This window comes from Panthera leo, chromosome B2 (assembly GCF_018350215.1).
Source record: "Panthera leo isolate Ple1 chromosome B2, P.leo_Ple1_pat1.1, whole genome shotgun sequence".
Classification (NCBI taxonomy): domain Eukaryota; kingdom Metazoa; phylum Chordata; class Mammalia; order Carnivora; family Felidae; genus Panthera; species Panthera leo.
In genome coordinates this window covers 134354311-134381324 of record NC_056683.1, presented here as the reverse complement: position 1 = coordinate 134381324, position 27014 = coordinate 134354311, and the positions used below count along the sequence as shown (strand labels likewise).

The following is a 27014-nucleotide window of genomic DNA, read 5'->3' as shown; positions in this document are numbered from 1 at the left end:
GTAAACATTTAAAAAAAAAGTGGCAAGGCTATAAAAGAATGTAGATAAAGTGCTACTGGAGTTCAAAGGAAGGAGAGATTATAATCTCATTGAGAGAAGTCAGAGAGGACTTTGCAGATGAGGGCCCTGTGGTATATGTCTCTATAACCTGAATATTTTGATAATAGGATAGGACTTACAAAAGTCCTATTGACTTGAAAAGATGCACATTGTATGGTGCAAAAATTTTGCACATGTCTGAGAGCATTCAAATTCAATGTGTATTCTCTGATATGGTAACTTAGGGCCATAAAATCACTATCCAGTTAAAATGAGAATCAGGTTTGGCTTTACCCAGAGGATAGATAGTTGGCCATTTGCCCAGTGGTCTGTACAATAACATACTTTTTACTTTTCTTTCTAAAAAACAGTACAGAGGAGAGTGCCTGGGTGGCTTAGTCAGTAGAGCAGGAATCTCTTGATCTAGGGGTTGTAAATTCAAGCCCCATGTTGGGTGTAGAGATTACATTAGAGAAAAAAGGAAAGAAAAGAAAAGAGAAGAACAGAAAGAAGAGAAGAAAAGAAAAGAAGGAAAGAAGGATTCAGAGAGATCTTGTCTACACTTGACCCACATCTTGCCAAACCGAGATATCGTATTGATCTTCCCTAGACTCGAAAGGAGAGAAGGGCAGTAAGAGAAGAAACAACAGGGAAGCAGTACTAATCTTTTGTCTGTAGAAACTCTGCATTATGGCCAGATGTCAAGAAAATTGGCTCATGTGCTCAGGGAATGTTGTCCTACTCTTGGTGGGAACAATGAGAACTTTTGTCTTATTCTCTTTCTCCTCTGCCATGTATATTTTTTATCCTGACACTTAGGAAATGTTTGTAAAATCCTTTCCAATGTCAAATAAACATGAGATATGGAAGGATCACCTGGATGCTTGAAGGGAAACCATTCTAAATATTCTAAATACCTGATTTCAAGGAAAGACACCTTTTGTTAACTAAATGAATAAAAAGGCCAAGGAGAGGATATTAACCTGAATAGATCTAAGTTTAAGCTCACCCAGGACTTTGAAGGTTATTACCATGACCTGGATCTGGATCAGTGTTCCCTGCATCAGAGAGGAGGTGCCTAGGAGGGCAGAGAGAGGCATCCACAGCCCAGGTGGACAATTGCCCTCTTAGATAGTGGATGCCTGTCCTTCCAGCCCAGCATTGAAAAGAAACTTCCCGTGGTCCCTGGGTGGCTCAGTCGTGTAAGTGTCTGACTCTTGATTTCAGCCTAGGTCATGATCTCATGGATTGTGAGATTGAGCCCCACATCGGGCCCTGAGGTGAGTGTGCAGAACCTGCTTGGGATTCTGTCTCCTCTCATGTACCTGGGGCAGCAAACCTCTCAGCTGCCGGCTTTCTGCAGTCTTAAGTCTGCAGGCAGACCAGCTGTGACAAAGCTTCTCCCCTCATAGCACCTTACTCCCTTACTCCAGGCTGCAAGGCTCAGTCAACACATTCCAGCATGGCCATCAGCTGCCACCATGTACCCATGTGTTCTAAGTCCCGGAACTAGTGGTCTTATCTATTACACCACTGCGACCTAGGAAGGCCTGCCTGATTCTGAGCCAGAGTTGGAGAGAGTGAGAGTCTGTCACCGGCGGCAACCTTACGGCCTCTTGCCCCTTGCAGTCATTGGTGCCCCTTGGTTCAGCCTCACACTCCTCCGGCCATAGGGAGAGGTTATAACTCACCCTTCCCTTGCAATCATGTGGACAGAGGTGGAAGCGAAAGTTTCCAGAATAAAGGGATACCGGGTCCCAGTCCCACTGGAGTGCAGGTCTCTTGACCCCTGCAGTGACTCAGGCTAGAGACAGGGTGGGCTCAGACCAGGATGGTGACAATGCACATGATGAGAAGCGCTTAAATTCGAGATGTGTTTGGATATGGAATGTGAAAGAAAAGGGGGCTTTTGGTATGACCCTGAGTCCCAAGCCACAGTTTTTGTCTCATTTAAAATTTTCTTCTTTTTTTTAACGTTTATTTATTTTTGAGACAGAGAGAGACAGAGCATGAACAGGGGAGGGGCAGAGAGAGAGAGGGAGACACAGAATCCGAAGCAGGCTCCAGGCTCTGAGCCGTCAGCCCAGAGCCTGACGCGGGGCTCGAACTCACGGACCGCGAGATCGTGACCTGAGCTGAAGTCGGACGCTCCACCGACTGAGCCACCCAGGCCCCCCTCATTTTAAATCTCACTCGTCTGAATCTCTGATGTTCTCTCCTTGTTCTCAGACATCGAGAACCCTCCTGTTTCTGAGGATCAGTTGCCTGCTCCAGACTCTCACATTCTCTTGTCATCTTCAGTTTTCTCTCTGCATGCCCTTTAGGTAGTGTTGTAGTTCTCACACAAGTGGACCCCACTTAATAGGAATAAGTTTGATATGCTCTTGTTGTAGTTGGGCCTGAAGATCATGTAACAGTGTGGCGGTGAAAACTGCTTAACATCTCTTTGAAATACACAACGAAGGACTGGCTTGCTTCTTTTTTTTTTTTTTTTTTTTTGGGACAGAGAGAGAAAGAGCATGAACGGGGGAGGGGCAGAGAGAGAGGGAGACACAGAATCAGAAACAGGCTCCAGGCTCTGAGCCATCAGCCCAGAGCCTGACGCGGGGCTCGAACTCACGGACCGCGAGATCGTGACCTGGCTGAAGTCAGACGCTTAACCGACTGCACCACCCAGGCGCCCCCTGGCTTGCTTCTTTGCCAGCTCTCCAGCTTACAGCTTTTGCAAGGAGAGTGATGGGACCGCTTATTGACGGTTTTACACCTGGACATCTCAATTCTGTCTCTGTCTCAGTGAGTGAGAGTCACGTTATTGAGATTTCATTTTCCTGTCTGTAAAAACAGGGTTATTCAGCTTGAGATGGAGACAGTTAGTTACATTTAAGCATTTACTACGTTATGCTCTTTCGATATTTAAAAAACTAAACTTGTATTTTATATTTAAAACTTATATGTAAGCCCCACATTAAGCTCTTTTTACATAGTTATCTCGTTTGATGCTTACAAGGTAAGTGCCGTTATTATTTCCACTTTACAGACGAAGGAACTGAGGCTTAAATAGGTTAAGTGGCTTGTACGAGGTCACAGAGCTGGCACATGATAGAGCTGGCATTCAGCTCTGTTGGACGCCAGACTCCGTGCTCTTAACCACTTCACCCACGGTTCTTGCAGTGTCGTCGGTGAATCATCTGGATGTGACTGTTGTGTGCAAATTCCCAGATCCCACTCTCAGACCCACTGACTCAGACTCTAAGGCTGGGCTGAGAAACCTGTACTTAACAGGAGCTCTGGGTGATTGATTATTGATACAACTGTATCTCCTTGCATTGCCCCCTAAAGTGATTGTAAAGCATTCTGTTCATGGGCATATATAGTTCTGACAAAGCCTCCAAGCCAGAATTATGTGCAGGAATCTAAATTCTAGGATTTCATAAATACAAACAAGCAGCTAATAATTCTTTTTTTTTATTTTTTAATTTTATTTTTTATTTTTTAAGATTTACATCCAAATTAGTTAGCATCTAGTGCAACAATGATTCCAGGAGTAGATTCCTTAGTGCCCCTGACCCATTTAGCCCATCCCCCCTCCCACAACCCCTCCAGCAACCCTCAGTTTGTTCTCCATATTTGTGAGTCTCTTCTGTTTTGTCCCCCTCCCTGTTTTTATATTATTTTTGTTTCCCTTCCCTTATGTTCCTCTGTTTTGTCTCTTAAAGTCCTCATATGAGTGAAGTCATATGATTTTTGTCTTTCTCTGACTAATTTCACTTAGCATAATACCATCCAGTTCCATCCACATAGTTGCAAATGGCAAGGTTTCATTCTTTTTGATTGCTGAGTAATACTCCATTGTGTGTGTGTGTGTGTGTGTGTGTGTGTGTGTGTGTACATATATATGTGTATGTATATATATATGTGTGTGTATATATATACACATATATATACCACATCTTCTTTATCCGTTCATCCATCGATGGACATTTGGGCTCTTTCCATACTTTGGCTATTGTTGATGGTGCTGCTATAAACATGGGGGTGCATGTGTCCCTTCGAAACAGCACACCTGTAATCCCATGGATAAATGCCTAGTAGTGTAATTGCTGGGTCGTAGGGTAGTTCTATTTTTAGTTTTTTGAGGAACCTCCATACTGTTTTCCAGAGTGGCTGCACCAGCTTGCATTCCTAGCAGCTGATAGTTCTAATAGGGCAACTCTCTGTACTCTTAAGTCTGGTAATGCATCAATGTAATAAGCCATGTAATGGTCAGAATTCATTTGTGGCAAATATCCAGACTAGTTCATTTAAGCAAAAAGGGATTTTTTCCTAGAAAATAGGACATTCAGCCATTATAATATCTTTGAGAGAGCTGAAAAATATAGTAGTTGGATTGAGCATCCAAAAATGACTCCCAAAATGACAACGTAGTACTGACCTCAGAAGCTATCACTCTTGCCATGATTGGGAGACTGCCTGAAAAATGGCAGAGGAGAATGGGGGTCAGGATGGGACCCTGGGTTTAGGGAGTAAGCAGAAGTCAAGTCCATCATGGTGATCATCAAGGAATAGCCAGGGAATTCAGACACAGAAACAGAAGCCAGGGAAGTCGAGAGTTCCAGAAGCCAGGAGTGGCTAACTTTGTAAAATGCAGTAAGACAGCCAGTGGAGGGGGAGTGGGAGAAGGCAAGGCTAACGAGTCTCATTGACCTTGACAACTTGGTGATCTTTGCTAGATCAGCTAATGAATTTTTCCAGCAGTTTCAGGGGAATGGTGAGGAAAGAAATCAGATGGGTGGGATAAAGAATAAATGGGAAATGAGCAAATGGAAGCAGCAAGTGCACCATGAACAAGGCTTTGAAAGGTAAGTTGAAATGGGAAGGAGATAAGATTGTATGGCTGGGATGATCTTGGACTGTAGGGTTTTTTATTTGCTGTTGTTTTGTTTGGTTTTTTTTGGGTAGAGAGAAACTTGAGCATAGTGATAGCAGAGGCATTTGAAAGAGAAATTACTTGATGGTCAGTGTTCCAAAGGTCATAGGGGCGCCTAGGTGACTCAGTTGGTTGAGCGTCTGACTTCGGCTCGGGTCATGATCTTACGGTCCGCGGGTTCGGGCCCCGCGTCGGGCTCTGTGCTGCCAGCTTGGAGCCTGGAGCCTGCTTCAGATTCTATGTCTCTCTCTCTCTCTGCCCCTCCCCCGCTCATGCTCTGTCTCTCTCTCTCTCTGTCAAAAATAAATAAACATTAAAAAATTTTTTAAAAAATGTCATAGAGGGAAGGGGTCAAGGCCTAGATGGGGGAGTTGGCCTGGAGTGCAGGAGGGACAGCTCATCTTACTATGGCTGGGGGAAAGGAGCTGACAGCAGATACAGATACAGGTGCGTTCCCAGCATAGGAATGAGTGGTAGAAACATAATCATGGCCATAATTATGTCCTAATTTTCTTCTCAAAGTAGATGAGGTCACCTGCTGAGAAGGAAGGGACTAGATACTGGGTGTGGAGCTTGGAGAGTTACAGGTTTGGAACATCAACTGCTAAGGGCAAGTGAAAGACTATTGTTAGTCAAGGAGATTGTCAGCCCAGATAAAATTGAGAATTGTGAGTTCAGAGTAGGGCCACCTGCCCAAATGGTGCATGCTTTAGGATTTGCCTTCCTTGGCCGGGAGTGGACAGGTGGGACATGGGACTGTTCCAGGGGTAATGCTGATTTCCAGTTCAGGATGATACTGGACTCTGTGCCTCAGATCTCCTAACTACATGTGCTGTTTCCTGTTTGGGTGTCAGGTACCTCAGTCAGGAACCCTGAAGCTGTCCCACTTACGGGAAGGAACATATACCTTTCAGCTCACTGTGATGGACACTGCTGGGCAGAGAAGCTCTGACAACGTCTCAGTGACAGTGCTGCCCATGACCTTCTCCACAGGAGGTGAGAGGAAAGTCCTTCCTTTGCATTCACAATGGCCGACAGAAACCAGCTACTTACAGAAACATGGTATTGGATTAGCATTTTATATTCTTAAATTTTTTTTAACGTTTATTCATTTTTTGATAGAGACAGAGTGTGAGTGGGGGGGGGGGGCAGAGAGAGAGGGAGACACAGAATCCGAAGCAGGTTCCAGGCTCTGAGCTGTCAGCACAGAGCCGGACGTTGGGCTCTGTCGCGGCCGGCGCGACAAACACCGAGGTCAGGGTCCTGAGGGTAGGGGAATGCAAGAAAAGAGAAGAGAAGAGAAAGTTTGGGAACAGGAGGGTCCCCTGGGCTGATGGCCCAAGTGACGGCTTTGTTGTTGCTGTACACAATCTTTTATAACCAGACTCTTATGGGTTAGGTCATTCTAAGAATAAACAGATTTCACATAATTGCTGCCCACCAAAACATTTAGTTCTGTGTTTCTTGTGCATTTTCTAGACGGGTCACAAGACCTTGTTGATAAGATTGCTAGCAAAACACAATTCCCATGTTTGTTTCTATCTGACTCGGGGTAGAAAAAGGGAGGTAGCATTACTGCCAACACCTGCTTCAGGAATTAACTTTCTCAGCCTTGACAAGGCTTTCGTATGCCCTTGAGAGTGGGGGAATGGGAGGGGGAACCACCGGGTTGGCTTGAGTCAATGGGGAATGTTGCTCGACCCGGTCTCAGCCTGGCGCCGGGGCCTGGCCTCCCACATGAATGGGAGGGGGGACCACCGGGTTGGCTTGAGTCAACAGGGAACATTGCTCAACCCGGTCTCAGCCTGGCACCGGGGCCCGGCCCCCCACAGGGCTCGAATTTACGAACTGTGAGAACTGTGAACTTACGACCTGAGCCGAAGTCAGACGCCTAACCGACTGAGCCACCCAGGGGCCCCCACAACTGTTTACTTCTTAATTTTAACCAGAAATTAAGGTTTTTAAGGGTTAAGAATTCTAATATAAAGCTTAATAATGTTAAATAGTTTAAAATACGTTTATTTAAAAAAAAAAAACCCTTTTTTTAATGTTTATTTCTGAGACAGAGAGACAGAGCATGAGTGGGGGAGGGGCAGAGAGAGAGGGAGACACAGAATCCGAAGCAGGCTCCAGACTCTGAACTGACAGCACAGAGCCCGATGCAGGGCTCGAACTCAACGGACCATGAGATCATGACCTGAGCCAAAGTCGGATGCCCAACCAACTGAGCCACCCAGATGCCCCAGCATTTTATATTCTGACTTCATTCCATGGGCTCTTCCATTCCGTTTTTGGTTGTTGTTGAATTAAGAGTCTTTCCTAAACATATGACAATTTAAAACAAATTAAAATTTGTAAAGTGCATGTGTCAATTTAAAAGGACTATTTAGGGACGCCTGGGTGGCTCCGTCGGTTAAGTGTTCGACTTTGGCTGAGGTCATGATCTCACAGTTTGTGAGTTCGATCCCTATGTCGGGCTCTGTGCTGACAGCTCAGAGACTGGAGCCTGCTCTCTCTGCCCCTCTCAAAAATAAACATTAAAAAAAATAAAATTTAAAAAAAAACCATAAAAGGACTATTTAGCTTTTTCTGCCCACAGGTCCTGTCCCCATGCTTCAATAAAAACACTATTGGGGCTCCTGGGTGGCTCAGTCGGTTAAGCGTCCGACTTTGGCTCAGGTCATGATCTCACAGTCCGTGAGTTCGAGCCCCACGTCGGGCTCTGTGCTGACAGCTCAGAGCCTGGAGCCTGCTTCAGATTCTGTGTCTCCCTCTCTCTCTCTGCCCCTCCCCTGTTCATGCTCTGTCTCTCTCTGTCTCAAAAATAAATAAAAACATTTAAAAAAAATTTAAAAACACTATTGGGCAAAAAAAAAGGGCTAAAATTTTCCATGGACATGTTAACACAAATACTAATAATACAGCTTTACATACATGTGATGGTTCTCACTTTCAGTTGCACAATGTAAACTCATTCTTCTCATTTATCTATGTTTCTTACCTTCCCAAACATCTGCATTTCTAAGATTAGCTCATCAAGTTAAAAAATATATATATACATATACATATATGTATATGGAACTTGAGAGCACAAAAGACATAGAGGTATTGCAGGGGGAAACCCCCCACAGTTCACTCCAGGGAGAGGTACAGAGATGCTGTGTATTTGAGGGTCTTGTCGTTCAGTCCGCAGACTCTGTCAGTGTGTGCGGGACCGCAGGGTGCACAGGAGCTGTGCGAGGCACTGGGCATACAGAGGTGCTCACCCGCACCCACGTGGTGAGCCTTCACAGTCACTAACCATGGCTCCAGAAAACCCATCATTCGCATGTCTTCGCCATCCCTGATAACTCAGTCAGTGGGAGAATAAGGGTAAAGAGATCAGAGAATGCCTGCATATGGCTGATCTTGTCTTCCAACCAACATAGGTCGGGATGCATATTGAAAATGAAGCAAGACTTGAGAATCCTAAGGACATGGCACCCCTGATAATTTGCCTTCCACAGGGACACAGAGCACAGTCGGTGTTCGGAATGTGACTGGCTGACTCCCCGTCCGGCCGAGGTTCCAGCCTCCCATGAGGAAGGAGGCTGCTGCCTGTGGCCTGGTGTGACACCAATTTCCTGCCCGCTGTTGCCCTCTGAAGCAGTGATGGCAAGTGAGAGGAGCCGTCCGGGTCAGGAGTCTGATCCCGCCCAGATTCCAGCAGGGCCGTTGATCTATGGCAGCTGCAAAGTAGAGCCAGACAGCTACTCAACACATTTTTGAGGGGTGCCTGTCTGGCTCAGCCAGAAAAACGTGTGACTCTTGATCTCTGGGTTTGAGCCCCACGTTGGGCATAGAGGTTACTAAAAAATAAACTTAAAAACATGTTTTTAGTACCTCGGTGTACTGGGCATGCACCAGGGCCATGGGAAACATGGCATCGGCCCCAGCCACTCCCTCCCTATGGAGGACCGCTGAACCCAGAGGGCTGTCCTGGGATCGAGTGCTCGCCTGGGCAAGAACCAAGTCAGGTGCCGATTATTGGAAGAAAGAGCTCATAGGAAGAAGGCATGGATATCCCCTTATCCCTATAGAAGTTTTAAAGGGATTTTGCTTTGTACAACCAAGGTGCCTGGGCAGGAGAGAGGGATAGAAGTGTGGGTACAAGCAGAGAGCTAACACTGCACCAGCCCAGTGTTTGCCTGGTTTCTTGACTTGGGCCAGTTTTCCAGGGCTCCAAAGATAAATTGCCAGTTGCACACTTCCGGCCTTTCTCCAAGATGACAAAATGTATCCGAAGTGGCAGAAAGTTATGTGCATCGCTTTTGATTACTGAAAGGCCACTGGAGTATAGATCTTATATATGGAACTTTTTATAGAAAATTAAGGGGCACCTGGGTGGCTCAGTTGGTTGGGCATCCGACTTCGGCTCAGGTCATGATTTCTCGGTCTGTGAGTTTGAGCCCCACATCGGGTTCTGTGCTGATAGCTCAGAGCCTAGAGCCTGCTTCAGATTCTGTCTCCCTCTCTCTCTCTGTCCTTCCCCCACTCACACTCTGTCTCTCTCGAAAGAAAGAAAGAAAGAAAGAAAGAAAGAAAGAAAGAAAGAAAGAAAGAAAGAAAGAAAGAAAAAGGAAGAAAGGAAGAAAGAAAAAAATTTAAAAGAATGGCTGTGTTATTAACTGCTATCTGGAATCACTCTCTGGCTAGATTGGAATAACATACTATGAATTAAAGTAATAAAACATCACACAGAGACATTGAAAACCAGAAATGGGGACAGAGAGGTGGTTCTCTCCCTTCTATTATAAATATATATTGGTCTTGCAGTTAATAACCCAGCTGTAATGGTAACCAGGGGTGGCACCATCTGGGAGACATAGGCAAGCATAGTACCTCTGCTGATGTGATAATTTGGGTGATCTTTGGATATAGAGGTTGCATGTTTTCAAGCTTTGAGAAAAATAATCTATTCAAATGCCAAGCCATCAAGCACTTCCAATATGATCTAGATCAGTGGTCTCCAAAGAGGATCCCCCTCCCCCACAGATAAAGACATTTGTAGGATGGGAAAGAAGACACCTGAACTTATATTTTTAGTAATTTTTAATCTCCTCCCTGAATTTTTAGTATATTTTATATCATGTTTAATATGTTAGTATCCTGGTACATGCATATTATTTTTAGATGGAGATGTGTGTTTATTACACTATATGCATAGTATACAACACTATATGTATTGATCAGATGTATGGTCAAAAAAATTTAGAGACCACTGATCTAGTAATAAATGGATACGTTCAAATATCAATCTATCTCCACAAGCTACCAGATAGTAAGTAAAACCTTGACATATTTAGGATTTTCATGTCATGAACTAAAAAATGTGAGCAGTAACTATATCCTGCTTGGTATTCAGGGTAACACAGTTTTCCTTCACTTTTCCTCCGAGTTCCTTTCCTGGAACCAAAGAAGATTCTCCTTTCCAGGCCCAAATTTTCAGTCATAACTGAGGCCCTTTGCTTCCTCTTCTTTCTCAGGAGCTTCTCCCACCATTTCTTCTCTTCTTCCTGGATCAAGGTATCTTCAAATTGCCTTGTACCCAGATAGACTCCTCTCCCAGGCCCTTGTTTAACTGCATGCAATGGAATATGTATCCAAGATTTCACTTGGACTCATATACTATGCTCGACCATTTGCCTCGGTGGATTATCATAATCTACCATTCTCCCGTGTCCTGAGAGAATTGTCTAGTTCCTTGTGTCCCTGGGAAATTAGGGAGTTCCTTATGACCTACGTCTAGCCTGATACCTTTACTCTGCATCAACCAGTGTCAAAGTCACCCAGTTGTTGTGTAGCTAAGTCTAGTAAAGTTGGCTTAATCTGAAGTAGGGGAATGCCTTTCAAGAAAATACATGTAGCTCCTTTACACTGTAGATTAAAAACTCCTAACAGCTTCAGGGGCGCCTGGGTGGCTTGGTCGGTTGAGTGTGTGTCTTTGGCTCAGGTCATGATATAGCGGTTTGTGGGTTCGATCCCCCCGTTGGGCTACATGCTAACAGTGCAGAGCCTGTTTGGGATTCTCTCTCCGCCCTTCTCCCACTTGTATGCATGCTTGCTCTCTGTCTCTCAAAATAAATAAATAAACTTAAAAAACACAAAAAACAAACAAAAAACCCCTGGGGTGCCTGGTGGCTCAGTAGGTTAAGCATCCGACTTTGGCTCAGGTCATGGTCTCACAGTTCGTGAGTTCGAGCCCCTCGTCGGGCTCTGTGCTGACAGCTCAGAGCCTGGAGCCTGCTTCACATTCTGTATCTCCCTCTCTGTCTGCCCCTCCCCTGCTCACACGCATATGTGTGTGTGTGTGTGTGTGTGTGTGTGTGTGTGCAAAATAAAAAAAAATAAACATTATAAATGTTTATCTCAAAAATAAATAAACATTAAAAAAAAACTAACAGCTCCAAAAGGGAGACAATTTCATTATTTGAAGAAAATAAATTCATACCAGCCAGTAGCTAAAGATTGGGTTTATTCTTTATGGCGGTAGGGGTGTATGGTAGTCAACAAATAGGGTTCAATAGTCGAAAGTTAATCTCAGTAAAAATGCTCACTTAGAAAACAAGAATGCAAGACATAGCATGTCTAAAGACATGGCATGTATAAAATGGTGTCTCTAATAAAACACATTCAGCCAGCCAAATGCCATGCGGGGTGGGGGGCAGTGTTGGGGGCCCACAGAGTCGACGGGATGAACAAAGGAACGCAGAGTGAGACGTGAGGGGGCAAACCCGGGGCTGGCTGGGGAAGACCAGAGCTGCTGCTCGTCTGTTCCCACCTGGTAGGCAGCGCTGGCCTGGAGAAGGGCCCCGCGACCAAGAGCCCATGTGATGCCTCAGAGTTAAGTCAGGGGGTCAAGGAGGCACCCCTTTCTCGCAACCTGTTGCTCCAGCTCAGACTGTCGGTGTCTGCCCCATTATGTGCATCTCTCTCCCCCAAAATGTTCCATGTACATTTAGTCTTACTTAATCGTGACACAGCGAAGCGTTGACGATATGGCAGCTCCTGTGACTTGAGACTTGTTTGCAAACAGGATGCTCGAACGTTTGCTCACGCTACCACTTCTCTTGTGACGACGGCTGCTGCATTGACATCATGCTGGCTTGCGATGGAGTGGAGCAGTGTCCTGACGGGTCCGATGAGGCTTTCTGTCATAATTGTGAGTCAGCCGCATGGCCTTTTCGGGCAAGGCGGGGAGACGGGATGTCTTTATTTTCACAATAAAATGCAAATTCAGTATTGTTCTTTTTCTGCCCAGTTTTAGGTATAACTTCATGTGAATAAGCTATGCCTTAAATTAAATGACCATTAACTATAAGTCTCTAATCTGAGTTGCAAATGTCAAATGTTTTATATTGCTTACCTTCTTCAAAATTTGCTTTGTTTTCTAAAAGACTCTTCCCCATCCTAAAAATGCTGTGAGGAATATGCTTTTAAAAAAACTAAAGTGAGGGGCGCCCGGGTGGCTCAGTTGGTTAAGCGGCCGACTTGGGCTCAGGTCATGATCTCGTTTGAGCCCCGCATCGGGCTCTGTGCTGACAGCTCAGAGCCTGGAGCCTGTTTCAGACTCTGTGTCTCCCTCTCTCTGACCCTCCCCCATTCATGCTCTGTCTCTCTCTGTCTCAAAAATAAATAAATGTTAAAAAAAAAAAAAGTGAGTTAAGATTTTGTTTTGATAAATTTTTTAGAAAAAAATTTTTTTTCAATATCTATTTTTGAGAGAGAGACACACAGAGCACAAGCTAGGAGGGGCAGAGAGAGAGGGAGACACAGAATCTGAAGCAGACTCCAGGCTCTGAGCTGTCAGCACAGAGTCCAAGGTGGGGCTCGAACTCACAAACCGTGAGATCGTGACCCAAGCTGAAGTCAGACAGACGCTTAACTGACTGAGCCACCCAGGCGCCCCTAGAAAAAATTGTGATGTACTAGGGTGTAGCTAAGTCAGGACTGTAAACCAGTCTTATAATGTCACCTACATACACAAAAGGGCACTGAAAGAAAGAAGAAAAACTGCTGGTTTTGAAGAAGGATGTAAATCTCAAAACCTTAGGCTTAAGCTTTGTTGTTGTTATTGTTTTAATTTTTTTAACGTTTATTTATTTTTGAGAGAGAGAGTCAGGGCATGAGTGGGGGAAGGGGCAATGAGAGAGAGGGAGACACAGAATCTGAAGCAGGCTCCAGGCTCTGAGCTGTCAGAGCAGAGCCCGATGCAGGGCTCAAACGCACAAACCATGAGAACATGGCCTGAGCCCAAATCGGACGCTTAACCACCGGAGCCACCCAGGCGCCCCTTAAGCTTTGTTTTAGTCAATTTATTTGTGACATTTAGAAAGCCAATTATTGGAAGAAGAGAAAACAGTTTACCCATTTGAAAAGAAGAGAGTAATTTTTATGGGGCTCTAACATGGCTTAGATGGTTATTATTCGCAAGTATCCATGGCTTTGAATCTACTGCAAATTTAGTGCTTTTAATTACAGTTCAGAAAAGAAACCCAGCAGCTAACGGTAGCTCCTGTATCCTTCAGTGAGCCTTGACCGGAAGACGGTGACCCACACAGCAACCGCCCAGCCTAGAATCACAGGACCAATCAAAGATGTAGCAGGAGGCTCCTTCTTGGAAAAGTCCCACAAAGTGACTATCCCAAACCAGCCACTGGTGGTATCAAACACAGAGAAGAGGAATCATTCCACTTTTCGGGGACCAGAGAGTCAGACTGATCCTGTGATGCCAGGTAAGGACCTCAACAGCTTCTCCGCAAACGGCCTCATTTTCTCCAGTGATGCTGGGCTCAAAATGAAGGTTATATTTGAAGAGTGTTACGGAAATAAAAGAAAGAAGAGAGTTAAAATGAAAACTGTGGCCAAAAAGGAAAAAAAAAAACAAACCCACCCCGTCTGACATTTGCACGGATTATTTATACTAAGGAACACCTACTAAATACATTCATACATTCATATATACTCCAGGGCTACCTGTACATTTATTAGTAAGTACGTTCGAATTAGGAAATTTCAACACCTGTGTTAAGAAAACAAATGCCCTACGTGTGAAATTTTAGGTTATTTTGAGATGAAGCAGCATAACCCTATTCGCACTAAGCTAGTGAACGTAAGTAAAGAGAATCTACGTCATATTGAAATGGTTGCTTGTGGGGCGCCTGGGTGGCTCAGTCGGTTAAGCGTCTGACTTCAGCTCAGGTCATGATCTCACAGTTCGTGAGTTCGAGCCCTGCGTCGAGCTGCGTCTGACAGCTCAGAGCCTGGAGCCTGTTCACATTCTGTGTCTCCCTCTCCCTCTCTGTCTCTCTCTCTCTCTGCCCCTTCCCTGCTCATGCTCTGTCTCTCTCTGTCTCAAAAATAAATAAACATAAAAAAAATTAAAAAAAAAAAGAAATGGTTGCTTGTGCGAGCACTTCAGTCCTATGCTCCCAATTAACGAAATCTGTAACTTTTTTGTTTTCACTAATAAGGCTAATAAGAATCTTGTCTACGTTCACACTGCTGAAACATTAACATTCTTAAATGTTAATCTTAAATTAAAACAAATTAAATTAAATTAAATTAAATTAAATTAAATCTTAAATTAAAACAAATCTTAAATTTGTTTTTGCACATTTGTATTGTTTGTGACAAGAGACAGAAATATAGAATATCACATTTCTGTACGCCTTTGTAAATGTCTTTTCAGTACTCAAACTCTGCATACCTTGTACAGAAATAATCTGTCACTACTTTAATAACTTCTTTATGAAATTCTTTTGTTCTGTGCAGAAGATGCAAATAATAAAAAAGGAAAATAATTTAAAATACCACTCTTTACTGAAACAACTTTTGGTATTTTGGTATATTTTTTTCTAGTCTTGTTTATCTAATGTTTAGTTTTTTCATATATTCTTTTTTTTTTTAATGTTTATTTATTTTTGAGGGAGAGAGAGAATGTGAGCGTGCACGCGCGGGTAAGAGCACGAGTCGCGGAGGGGCAGAGAAAGGGAGACACAGAATCTGAAGTTGGCTCCAGGTTCTGAGCTCTCAGCAGAGCCCCACGCGGGGCTCAAACCCATGAACTATGACATCATGACCTGAGCCGAAGTCAGATGCTTAACTGACTGAGCCACCCAGGCACCCCATCTACTGTTTAGATTTTAAGTGTATCTGTACAGATATGTCCACAGAAATATTCCATGAAGGGTTTTCTTTTGGACAGTTTAGACTAGGTGCTTTCAAATGCCTAAGCTGGGTCTATACCTTTGTTAGTACTGCCACCTAATGGGTAAATCAGCCCATGTAGCAAAACTCACCATTAATATTCTGTTGCATTTTTTCTGGTCACTTTCATTTATACACATACATGCACACATTTATTCACTTTTTATCTTAGCATAATTAATATACAGTGTTATAGTTTCAGGCATACGATATAATGATTTAGCAATTCTATGCATTGCTCCCTGCTCATCATGATAAGTTTACTCTTAATCCCCTTCACCAACTTCACCCATCATCCCCCAGCCAGTTCCCCTCCCTCAACCACCAGTTTGTTCTCTGTATTTAAGTCTGTTTTTGTTTTTGTTTCTTTTTTTCTTTGTTCACTTGTTTTGTTTCTAAATTTCCACATATGAGTGAAATTGTATGGTATTTGTCTTTCACTGACTTATTTCACTTAGCATTATACTCTCTGGGTTCATCCATGTTGTTGCAAATGGCAAGATTTTGTCCTTTTTATGGCTGAGTAATATTCCATTACACACACACACACACACACACACACACACACGTCTTTATCCATTCATCTATGGAGGGGCACTTGTGTTCCTTCCATATCTTGGCTATTGTAAATAATGCCGCAGTAAACAGGGACACATGTAGTGTTTTGTTTTCTTTGGGTAAATACCCAGTAATGGAATTACTAGATCATATGGTAATCTATTTTTAATTTTTTGAGGAACTTCCATATTGTTTTCCACAGTGACTTTACCAGTTCATGTTCCCACCAACGGAATATGAAGATTCCTTTTTTTTTTTTTTTTTTTTTTTAATTTTTTTTTTCAACGTTTTTTATTTTGGGGACAGAGAGAGAGACAGAGCATGAATGGGGGAGGGGCAGAGAGAGAGGGAGACACAGAATCGGAAACAGGCTCCAGGCTCCGAGCCATCAGCCCAGAGCCTGACGCGGGGCTCGAACTCACGGACCGCGAGATCGTGACCTGGCTGAAGTCGGACGCTTAACCGACTGCGCCACCCAGGCGCCCCTGAAGATTCCTTTTTTAACGTGTCCTCATCAACACTTGCTATTACTTATCTTTTTTGTTTTTAGCCATTCTGACATTGTGATTTTGATTTACATTTTCCTGATGATTAGCTATGTTGAACATCTTTCCATGGGTCTGTGGTTCACTTGTATGTCTTCTATGGGAATATGTCTATTCTGCCCATTTTTAATCAGATTCTTTGTGGGCTTTTGGGGGAGGGTGTTAGGCTTATTAAGTTCTTTATATATTTTGGATTTTAACCCATTACTTGATATATCATTCACAAATACCTTCTCCCATTCAGTAAGTTGCCTTATCATTTTGTTGATGGCTTCATTTGCCATGAAAAGCTTTTTACTTTGGTGTAGTCCCAATACTTTTATTTGTTTGTTTGTTTTTCCTCTTGCCTAAGGAAACACATCTAGTAAAATGTTTCTATAGCTAGCGTTAAAGATATTACTGCCTATGTTTTCTTCTAGGAGTTTTATGGTTTCAGGTCTCACATTTAGGTCCTTAATCCATTTTGAGTTTATTTTTGTGTATGATGTAAGAAAGTGGTCCAGTTTCATTCTTTTGCATGTGGCTGTCCAGTTTTCCCAACACCATTAATTGAAAAGACTGCCTTTTCCCCATTGTACATTCTTGCTTCCTTTGACCGTATAGTTGTAGGTTTATTTTTGGATCCTGTTCCATTGATTGATGTGTCTATTTTTGTGCTCGTACCATACTGTTTGGATTACTGCAGCGTTGTAGTTAGTATATCTTGAAATCTGGGATTATGATACCTCCAGCTTTGTTCTTCTTTCTCACGTTTGCTTTGGTTATTTGGGATCTTCTTTGATTTTATATAAATTTTAGGATTATTTGTTATAGTTTTGTGGAAAATGTTATTGGTATTTTGAGAGGATTGCATTAAATCTGTAGATTGCTTTGGGTAGTATAGACATTTTAACAATATTTGTTCTTCCAGGCCATGAGCATGGTGTATCTTTCCATTTGTTTGTGTCAGTTTCAGTTTCTTTCTTCAGTGTTTTATAGTTATTGGAGTTTAAGTCTTTTACCTCCCTGATTAAGTTTATTCCTAAGTATTTTATTCTTTTTGGTGCAATTGTAAATGGGATTTTTTCCCTTAATTTCTCTTTCTACTACTTCATTATTAGTATTTACAAATGCAACAGATTTTTGTATATTAATTTTGTATCCTGCAACTCTGCTAAATTCATTTATCAGTTCTAATAGTTTTTTGGACATTTATTCACTTTTAACAAATTAGGAACACATTATGTTTATGAAACTTTTCTTTTTCTCAGGAGTATTTATGTGTGTTATTACATGCCCATCAAAGACCAAAACTTCTTTCTCAGTGTTTATTTCTTTGAGGGGGGGAGGGGCAGAGAGAGGGGGATGGCAGGATCCAAAGCAGGCACTTCACTGATAGCAGCAAGCTCCATGTGGGGCTTGAACTCACAAATAGAAAGACCATGAGCCAAAGTTGGACGCTTAACCACCCAGGAACCCCCAAAACAAAAACTTTAAAAAAAATTTTTTTAATGTTTATTTATTTTTGAGAGAGAGACAGAGACAGAGTGTGAGTGGGGGAGGGGCAGAGAAAGAGGGAGACACAGCATCTGAAACAGATTCCGGGTTCAGAGCTGTCAGCACAGAGCCTGACGTGCGGCTCGAACTCATGAACTGTGAGGTCATGACCTGAGTCGAAGTTGGACGCTCAACAGACTGAGCCACGGCAGGTGCCCCAAAAACAAAAACATTTTTAAGAACCAAAGCAAACAAACAAAAAAGGAAACAAACAAAAGGACTCCTAAATACAGAGAACACGCTGATAGGTGCTAGAAGGGAGGTGGTTGGGGAAATGGATGGAAAAAGAAATAAAAGCCTGGAGCCTGCTTCTGATTCTGTGTCTCCCTCTCTCTCTGCCCCTCTCCTGCTTGCACTCTATCTCTCTGCCTCTCTCTGTCTCTGTCTCTGTCTCTCTCTCTGTCTTAAAAATAAATAAAAATGTTTAAAAAAAATTTTTTTTTAAATGCATCACCAGAGCGCCTGGGTGGCTCAGTCATTTGGGCCTCCGTCTCTTGATTTCGGCCCAGGTCATGATCTCATGGTTTGTGAGTTTGAACCCCGGGTCAGACTCTGTGCTGACAGCATGGAACCTGCCTGAGATTCTCTCCCTCTCTCTCTCTGCCCCTCCTCTGCTCTCTCTCAAAATAAACAAACATTTAAAAAACTAATAAAATAAATAAATAAAAATGCATTCCTATTTGTGACCTGTGCCTGGATTTTACAAGGATCATCAGCTAATATAATAAGGACAAGTTGAATTTTCTGCCACTTCCTTCCCCTACAGGCATCTCGTAAGGATAAAAAACTTAACTCACTGAAGATATGTTAAAGAGATACTATCATTAACACTGATAATATAGTACAGAAAGTAATGAGATGCGGTTTTTCACCTGTCACATTGGCAAGGTGAAAAGCTGTTATTACGTTGCCAATAATATGGAGCCAATAGTATGGAGCACAGAGAAACAAGACTCAGGCGCTCTTGGTGGGACTGAACCCAGTACAATCTTCTAGAGGGCAGTTTCTGAAGCATTGAATCTGTATGTGCCCTGATTCAGTTATCCCACACTTGGGAATTCATCCCAAGCGTGTTACTAAGGATAAAATTAAGGACTTGTGCAAATATCCAGTCACACAGTGAATGTCCGCTCGCCCGCTCAGAGCCGCGGTGGTGCCTGTGTTTGTTCAGCACGCAGTGACTCAATGGCTGAACTGTTGTGAGATGTGGCTGCATCTGTAGGGCCTGTTCCCTGTGCGGCCCAAGTCATTTATTAACAAGGCTGTCCTCTTTCTATCGGAGCTGGCCGGAGGAAAGAAATCAGATGTCCAGCACCGCAGAGTGCTCGAAAAGTGGTGTATCCACATTCACAGTGAATCCTTTTTTTTTTTATTATTAAAAAATATTTTTTTAACGTTTATTTATTTTTGAGAGAGAGAGAGTGCACGCTCATGCGTGCACCCACAAGTGAGGGAGGGGCGGAGAGAGGGAGACAGAGGGTCCAAAGCAGGCTCGTGAGCGAGGAGCCTGAAGTGGGGGCTCGAATTCACGAATTGTGAGCTCAGGACCTGAGCTGAAATCAAGAGTAGGCCGCTTAACCAAGCCACCCAGGCACCCCTTGAATCCATTTTTTTGGAAGTTGAGAATTCATGTCCAGCCCGGCAGGTCAACCAAGTTCTTTAAGGAGCCAAACTGAAGCATGGACTTGGGAGAATGCCTGGTCTCTGTATGGACACATGGGGTTCTGCCGGCACTGTCTCCGATTTCCCTGCTAAACATGCCAAAGCCTCACTGTTTCACTTCTCTCCGGAGGTAGCCAGAGTGAGCACCTGCGACCTTCGCATCGTTATGGGAGGTGTTTTATCCAGAGAGGCTATCCTTATAAAGGATACTCAAAAGAGTTTTTTCATGTGCCCTGTATTTTTCATGGCTATTTCATTTTTGTGTTCTGCTGGACTGTCTCTTCTTATTGGGAAGCCATTCTGAACTTACGAAATAACATGTCTGGGAAGGTAGTTTGAATTTGTTGAAGCCTGATGAATAACATTATGCTCCCACATGATGGCAGGAATCAACTGTTTCCTCAGATGAATGGATCTTGTCCTAGTATAATCCAGAACATTTCCTGAAGAGAGCTCCTTCTTACCTACTCTGTTGACATGCGGTGTGGTCTACCAGTGAAGAGTGAGAAAGAACGATTCTGTTGTCTGTGTTAGTTGGCGGGTGGTCACAGGAAGCCATAGTACATTCTGGGAGGCAGGCCCGTATTGTAATCACTTTTCTAGCTAGTATTTCCACCTTCCTTCCAGAACATGCTTGCATGTGCAGTGGTGACTGAAAATAAATTTAAAGCAACTTCTGTCCAGCTTCCAACTCCTTCTGTGAGTGCATGGCTATGCATGGTACACGTTAACACAATAGGTCATTCAGAAGAGGGAAAAAATAATTTCCTAAGACATTAACTTTTCTAAAAGGATCATTACCAAAATGAGTTATTTGCAGAAGCAAATTGCATCTTTGTCTCGTTTGTTCTGACTTGCCACTCTGGGGAGAGCCTATGATAGCACGTGTGGAATGAAGCATTTCTCTATGGTGTTCCATACGTTGGTGTCCAGGAAAAGTGAATCAGGCAGTCTGGAAATGACAGTGAATTCCTCCCTGAAATGTAGAAAACAGAAATTCACATTTCAAATACCAACTCGGGCAGGGCACGTCCCCTGGAAATTCTAGAGTCTGTGGCAACTGTGGCTTCTTAAGTCTCCTGTGTGTACTGTCCTCTCCCTAATGCCTGAGCTCGCCCACCTCCCACAGCACTGGCTTCCTCTCCCCAGGAATGAGGGCATTTAAGAAAATACTCTTCACATTTGACAACTGAAGATCCAGAATGAATATATTTACTTTCAAATGAACCCATCTCCAAGGCAAGATCCCCTTTCTAAGTACAATTAACCTATTTCTCTGCTGCATCCTTAATAGAGAGCTTTATCTCAGACTTCCTAAGGAAATATTTCAATTTGTGATTTTGCCTAGTTATTTTTGATTTGCCTGGATATGAGTAAATGGATACAGTATAAACTCTTAAGTTCTTGGATCTGTGACTTTGAGAGCAGTTTGGTTCAGTAGAAAAGCTCCTGCTCTGGGTGCCCGGGTGTCTCAGTCGGTTGAGCATCTGACTTCAGCTCAGGTCATGATCTCGCGGTCTGTGAGTTTGAGCCCCACATTGAGCTCTGTGCTGACAGCCCAGAGCCTGGAGCCTGTTTCGGATTCTGTGTCTTCCTCTCTCTCTGCCCTCCCCTCTCATGCTGTCTCTGTCTCTCTCTCAAAAATAAATAAACATTAAAGAAAATATTTTTTAAAAAAGAAAGACAAGCTCCTGCTGTGGGTCGGTCCTGGGTTCTAATCCCAGCACCACCTGGTACTAGTGTCCAGGTAATTAACTTCTCCGAACTGTGTTTCCTTGCTTGAAAGAGGATAATCGTATCTTCTCACAGTGTTGCTATACGTAGTGCGTGAGATATCGTACGTAAAGATAATTTATGTCTCTCAGTAACTGTTAGTGCTAGATGAATTTTCGCTGGAGCACTCACTAGGAAACTCAGGTAAGAGAGCTACAAGCTTACAAGATAGTTAATTCTAATAAAAAATAGAAATAGCGCAGTGGTGGTCCCAGTACTGAGTTTCTCTTCAGAATTAAGGTGAAGAATCTCTCATCTTTGGTGGAAAGATGGGGTGGGGGAGGGGATTGTGAATGTGGTTATTTCGTATTTTTACATTGGATAGAAGACAAACGAGTTAATCCTCTGAAAAGAATTGGACGTTGGTAAATTTCAGTGTTTTTATTCCTGGCTCATTATTTTTAAAAAGTAGGACATGAATTCCCAGCCATGTGATCTTCCCACTTCCAGATTTATTATTGGAAATAGTACTTACTGAGTGCCTGTCACTGTGGACTTCTTTGGTCTTTTTTTCTCCCCCCTAGTTTATTTATTTATTTTGAGAGAGAAAGAAAGCACAGTAGGGGCAGAGAAAGAGAGAGAGAGAGAGAGAGGCAGGGAGAGAGAATCCCAAGCAGGTTCTGCACTGCCAGCCCAGAGCTCAACACAGGGCTTGAACTCACAAACTGTGAGATCAGGACCTGAGCCGAAACCAAGAGCCAACGCTCAACCGACTGAGCTACCCAGGCGCCCCTGCTTCTTTGGTCTTAATAGCAACCTGGTGATATGCAGAAATCATTAGCAGCATTTTATGGATGAAGACACTGAGTCACAGAGAAGTGAAGAACTCAGACTGGGTCACACAGCTAGGAAGTGATAAAGCCAGAATTTAACTCAGCGGTCTAACCCCAGCCCCAAGGGGATGATGGCTTCAGCAGCAAGCCTCACAGTGTTCAAGGATCTTTTCTCTTAGCTACAGAGACAGGAAGCAGCTACAGTTCCCTTAAGACCTGCTTGTATGGTATTTTATGTTAGGGCATTAGAAGCTCAGAAGGATGAGAATCTGGGGGCACCTGGGTGGTTCAGTCGGTTGAGCAATGAGCTCTGTATTTCGGCTCAGGTCGTGGTCTCACGGTTCAAGAGATTGAGCCTCACGTCAGTGCAGGGCCTGATTGGGAGTCTCTCTCCCTCTCTCTCTGCCCCTCCTGTGCACACTCTCTCTCTCTCTCTCTCAAAATAAATAAATAAGCTTTAAAAAAAGGGAAGACATCTGTGAGTACCGGAGTAGTCAGGATTGGCTACTTGTAGATCTGCGTTATGACTTTCATGGACCTATTAAAAAAAAAACCCGAAATATTGAACTTTATGACTGTGTTGGTGTAGAGATTAATATAACACAGGCTACATTCACTATTATATACGCATTATTATTATTATTGTTATTATTATTATATCCATTGTTCTCTTGTGATTTTTTTTTAATGTTTATTTAATTTTGAGAGAGAGAGAGAAAGAGTACGAGCAGGGGAGGGGTAGAGAGAGAGAGAGGGAAACACAGAATCGAAAGCAGGCTCCAGGCTCCAAGCTATCAGCACAGAGCCCAACGCGGGGCTTGAATTCATGAACCATGAGACCATGACCTGAGCCAAAATTGGACACTTAACCAACTGAGCCACCCAGGCACCCCTGTTTTCTTGTGATTTTAAGAGAAATTAAACTGAAACATTTTTGCAAGCCCCAGGTTCGATGTCCATTGTGCCTGGTGGACAGGTGGCCCCCACCTGTGATAGGCATGGACATTCTGCTACGTTGTGAAGAATGGGCAGAAAGAGTTTGAATACATGGAAAACAAGGGCTCTAATTAATAGCCTGAGAAAATGGGTTTGAGAGTGACAATTATTGAAGCAGGAGATCCCAGCTACCCAAAGTGAAGGGAGTTTGCCGGGAATAGAGGGCAATATGGAGAACCTTGAAAGCCCTGCTGAAGCATCTAGACGGGTGGAATCAAGAAGGAGAGGAACAGGGCACCTGGGTGGCTCAGTCGGTTGAGTGTCCAACTTCGGCTCAGGTCATGATCTCGTGGTTTGTGGGTTTGAGCCCCGTGTGGAACTTTGTGCTGACAGCACAGAGCCTGCTTCTGATTCTCTATCTCCCTCTCTTTCTGACACTCCCCCACTCATGCATGTGCTGTCTCTCTCTCTCTCTCTCTCTCTCTCTCTCTCTCTCTCTCAAAAATAAACATAAGAAAATTTTTTTTAAAAAAAGGAGAGTAAGAAAATTTGGTCTCTAAAGCCAGTCGAAGAAGGATCAATATCCATCCATAATAAAGCTTTCATCCATTCATGGCAAAATGAGAAAAATAAGGACAATGCAGGAAGTTTTTTTTACAAGACTACATTCATTCAATTCAAAGAGCTATCCTTTTTATGTATTAAACTCTTCATGTTTTGTGGGTTACACATTTCCTTACTTTATAATGAGGTGAAGGCAATGGCCTTTTTTTTTAATTTTTTTTTAATGTTTATTTTTGAGAGAGACAGAGACAGAATGTAAGTAGGTTAGGGGCCGAGAGAGAGGGAGACACAGAATCCAAAGCAGGCTCCAGGCTCCGAGCTGTCAGCACAGAGCCCGACGCGGGGCTCGAACCCACGAGCTGTGAGATCATGACCTGAGCCGAAGTCGGACGCTCAACCGACTGAGCCACCCAGGCGCCCCCGGCAATGGCCTTCTTAAATGGCCATTTCTTTTACTGTCTTTATTTGGCAAAATAAAAAATTGACCCTAACTTGGCCCCAAAAATCATTTTGAATTTTGGATTGATCCACAAAATCCAAAGGTGTTGGAATCAGCTTGCCGTGTGGAGGACAGCCCGGGCTCTCGATGGCCCCAGGGCCCCAGCAGCCCCATGGCTTCAATGCAGTATCCCTGTCCCCATCCTGCTGGGAAAGGTCTCCAGCTCCAGGCAGCAATCCCTTTGTCCGTGAGCCGAGCAGTCCCAACACCTGGCGGCCCGCCACAGTAAGAGCCGTTCCCTGGCTGGCTCTGCCCGGTGCCTCCCCGGGGTCACTCTCTTACGGTCTCCCACTGCCTGCTCTTCTTCCGTTCCCTCCCCTTGCCGTTCTGGTTGGGAGGGGGCTTCCAGCACTACAGTCCAGTGGACAGTGATAGCAATCAGCCTGCAAGGTAACTCTGATTCTCTGGCCCACAAGAAATTGCTCCTGCCTTACCCACATCTCTCATTCTCTTCGGGCCCGCGGTTTATGGAGGACAGCCCAAGTTACTGGCTATCTGCAGGTGGCGTGTATGGTGCCTTTTAGAGTAACGTGACAAAGCACGGCAGAAGGTAGGGAGCCTGCCTTGGCCTTGGCCGTGAGAAGCAAATGTGGGTTAACCTCCTTGCACTGATATGCTGAGCGAGTGGGGATGAGGGGCCTTTGCAGACGTGTTCCAGTAGCAATGTCTGCACGCAGAGTGCTTGAGTGAAAGGTGACAGAGACCTAAGGCTGTGGCAGTTGAGGACAGAGAAGAGGCACCGTAGTCGAGGATATTTCAGAGTGTCGTGGACATGGCCTGTGTGATTCAGCTACTGATGGCTTGCAGGGCTGAGTGAAAAGGAACTTGAAGGATGCCTTAATGAAACACACGCATTTGCAGTCCCTTCTCTTTAACAGCACAAGCACGTGACTGCAACCATCTCTTCAAGTCCTGGCTTTCTGGCCCTAGTAGGTACCTGCAATAACTTTATAATTTTCCATCATCCTGTTGACTTTTGTGATCCTTAGTAAATCCAGGCATATCACTTAGTACAGATTCCGAAGAGTTTTATAAATGCTACCTTTAAGTAGCCTTATTTCAGCTGCAGGTGTTGCGAACAGATCTGTTGATGACATAGGAGTAAAGAAGCTTTAAGCTTTTGCTTCTCAGTAGAATTCCTCATGTCAGCTCATCCGTTCTATTTACTGTCACTGAGGATTATATTATCCCCCAGGCTCACTTGAGATCACACCATAGCACGAGGGCAACTCCATTAGCTTAATCATCATCTTGTCAATGTAATAAGCACACAAATGCTGTAAATTCCCGGATGGGAAATGATTCGGTGGTACGGCCATGGCTTATCAGACCTGGGATGAAAGTCCTAAGGTTTGATCTTTCGTACTAGTCACTCTCAATAGTGTAATACAACTGGATAGAGTAAATAATCAACAACATATCATCACACCAGAAATGCTGGTTTCCACCAACAAGCAGTTAGACACGCCTGAGTTTAATCCCAGCCCAGTGACCCGCTTACTACTCAAAAAGAACCTGGGCAAGTACCAAGCCTCTCTGACCCAAGCGGAAAACAAAGAGCAATGAATACCCGCCAAGTAGGGCTGAGGTGAGAAAGCCAAACGACTTGTCTGAGTGGCTTATGCAAGCTCACTCTTCATTTTTTAAAGAAAAACATTTGTGGACGTTTCTGCTTTTCATGGTATGGATTGCAGAGATCACCCGTTGTCTTTTCTAGCTGATGTCTTTCCTTCCTTCTCCAGAGTGCTGGGTGCCTTTTCCCCTTTCTCTCTCCAGCGGTTTTGTTCTCGTCCCATACTCTGGTCATGTTAGTTACCTAGTGTTTTAATATCAAACACAGACCTACGTTTACAAGAGTAATAAATTTTATAAGTCCTTTAAATCCATCCTAAGAAAAATAGATGAGGCTATATTTTCATGTCTGTTTCCTAAAGTTTCTGATGTACCTTTGACATATGTTCTCTCTGTTTTCTGTAGATAGTGGTTCCTCAGGGAAGAACAGAAAAGAAAAAAATTATATTTTTGAATCAAAGAGCGATCGAGGAGGAGGGGAACACCCAGCCCCAGAAACAGGTAAATCTGGAATTTGGAAATTCATTGCAGAGTACAAACATTTGTAGAACCACATATCCTCCAGTGGAAGGTACCAGATGAAGCTGCAAGAGTCTAGGACAAGAGCAGTGACCGATCCGTGGATCGGAAGAGCTGTTGTATTCTCCCTCTATCAGGCTGCATCTGTGGGCTCTTGAACTAGTAACCTCACATCCTTGGACCTAGGCTTCCTCTTTTCTCAGTTGATTGGACTAGAGGATCACTCTATTTCTTTCCAGGTGTAACATGCTATGGAAAAAGTAATATTCACAGCCTAGAAGTTAAGAACTAGATATTCATGGCTCTAGAATCTGAGGCCGAGGTTCAGACCCTTGCTCCGTCACTAAACTCTATGACCTTTGGCAGGCGATCTTCTCTCTCCGGATCCCAGTTCTCCTCAGTCGTAAGATGGAAATGGCAACTATCACTGCCTCAGACTTGTTGGGGGAGAAATGGGACAATTAACATAAACCGTTTAGCACACGTGTGTGACTCATACATAAATAAATGATAATAAATAGCCACACTGGTTTGGCTAATAAATAAGTAAATGATGGCTATTATGCTTGAGTTAGTTTTAAAGATCTTATAGAACTCCCCTACGACCCAGCAATTGCACTACTAGGGATTTATCCAAGAGATACAGGTGTGTGTTTCGAAGGGGCACATGCACCCCAATGTTTATAGCAGCACTATCGACAATAGCCAAAGTATGGAAGGGTCCAAATGTCCATTGATGGATGAATGGATCAAGAAGATGTGGTACATATATACAATGGAGTTATTACTCGGCAATCAAAAAGGATGAAATCTTGCCATTTGCAACTACGTGGATGGAACTAGAGGGTATTATGACTTCACTC

General features: G+C 43.6%; 1 protein-coding gene across 3 annotated transcripts in view; it reads left to right on the top strand.

The window, feature by feature from the left end:
* LRP11 (LDL receptor related protein 11) overlaps positions 1–27014 on the top strand; it is a 54939-nt gene that overhangs the window by 19170 nt on the left and 8755 nt on the right. For 2 of the 3 annotated variants that reach the window (XR_006202887.1, XM_042940067.1), the window contains exons 3-6: positions 5821–6028; positions 12042–12167; positions 13534–13740; positions 26038–26133. Coding sequence is in view for 2 of the 3 variants with exons in the window: in XM_042940067.1 (XP_042796001.1) it covers positions 5821–6028; positions 12042–12167; positions 13534–13740; positions 26038–26133 (637 nt within the window). In the remaining variant the exon portion in view is untranslated. The remainder of the gene's footprint in view (positions 1–5820; positions 6029–12041; positions 12168–13533; positions 13741–26037; positions 26134–27014) is intronic. The other variant, XM_042940068.1, reaches the window with a different exon arrangement.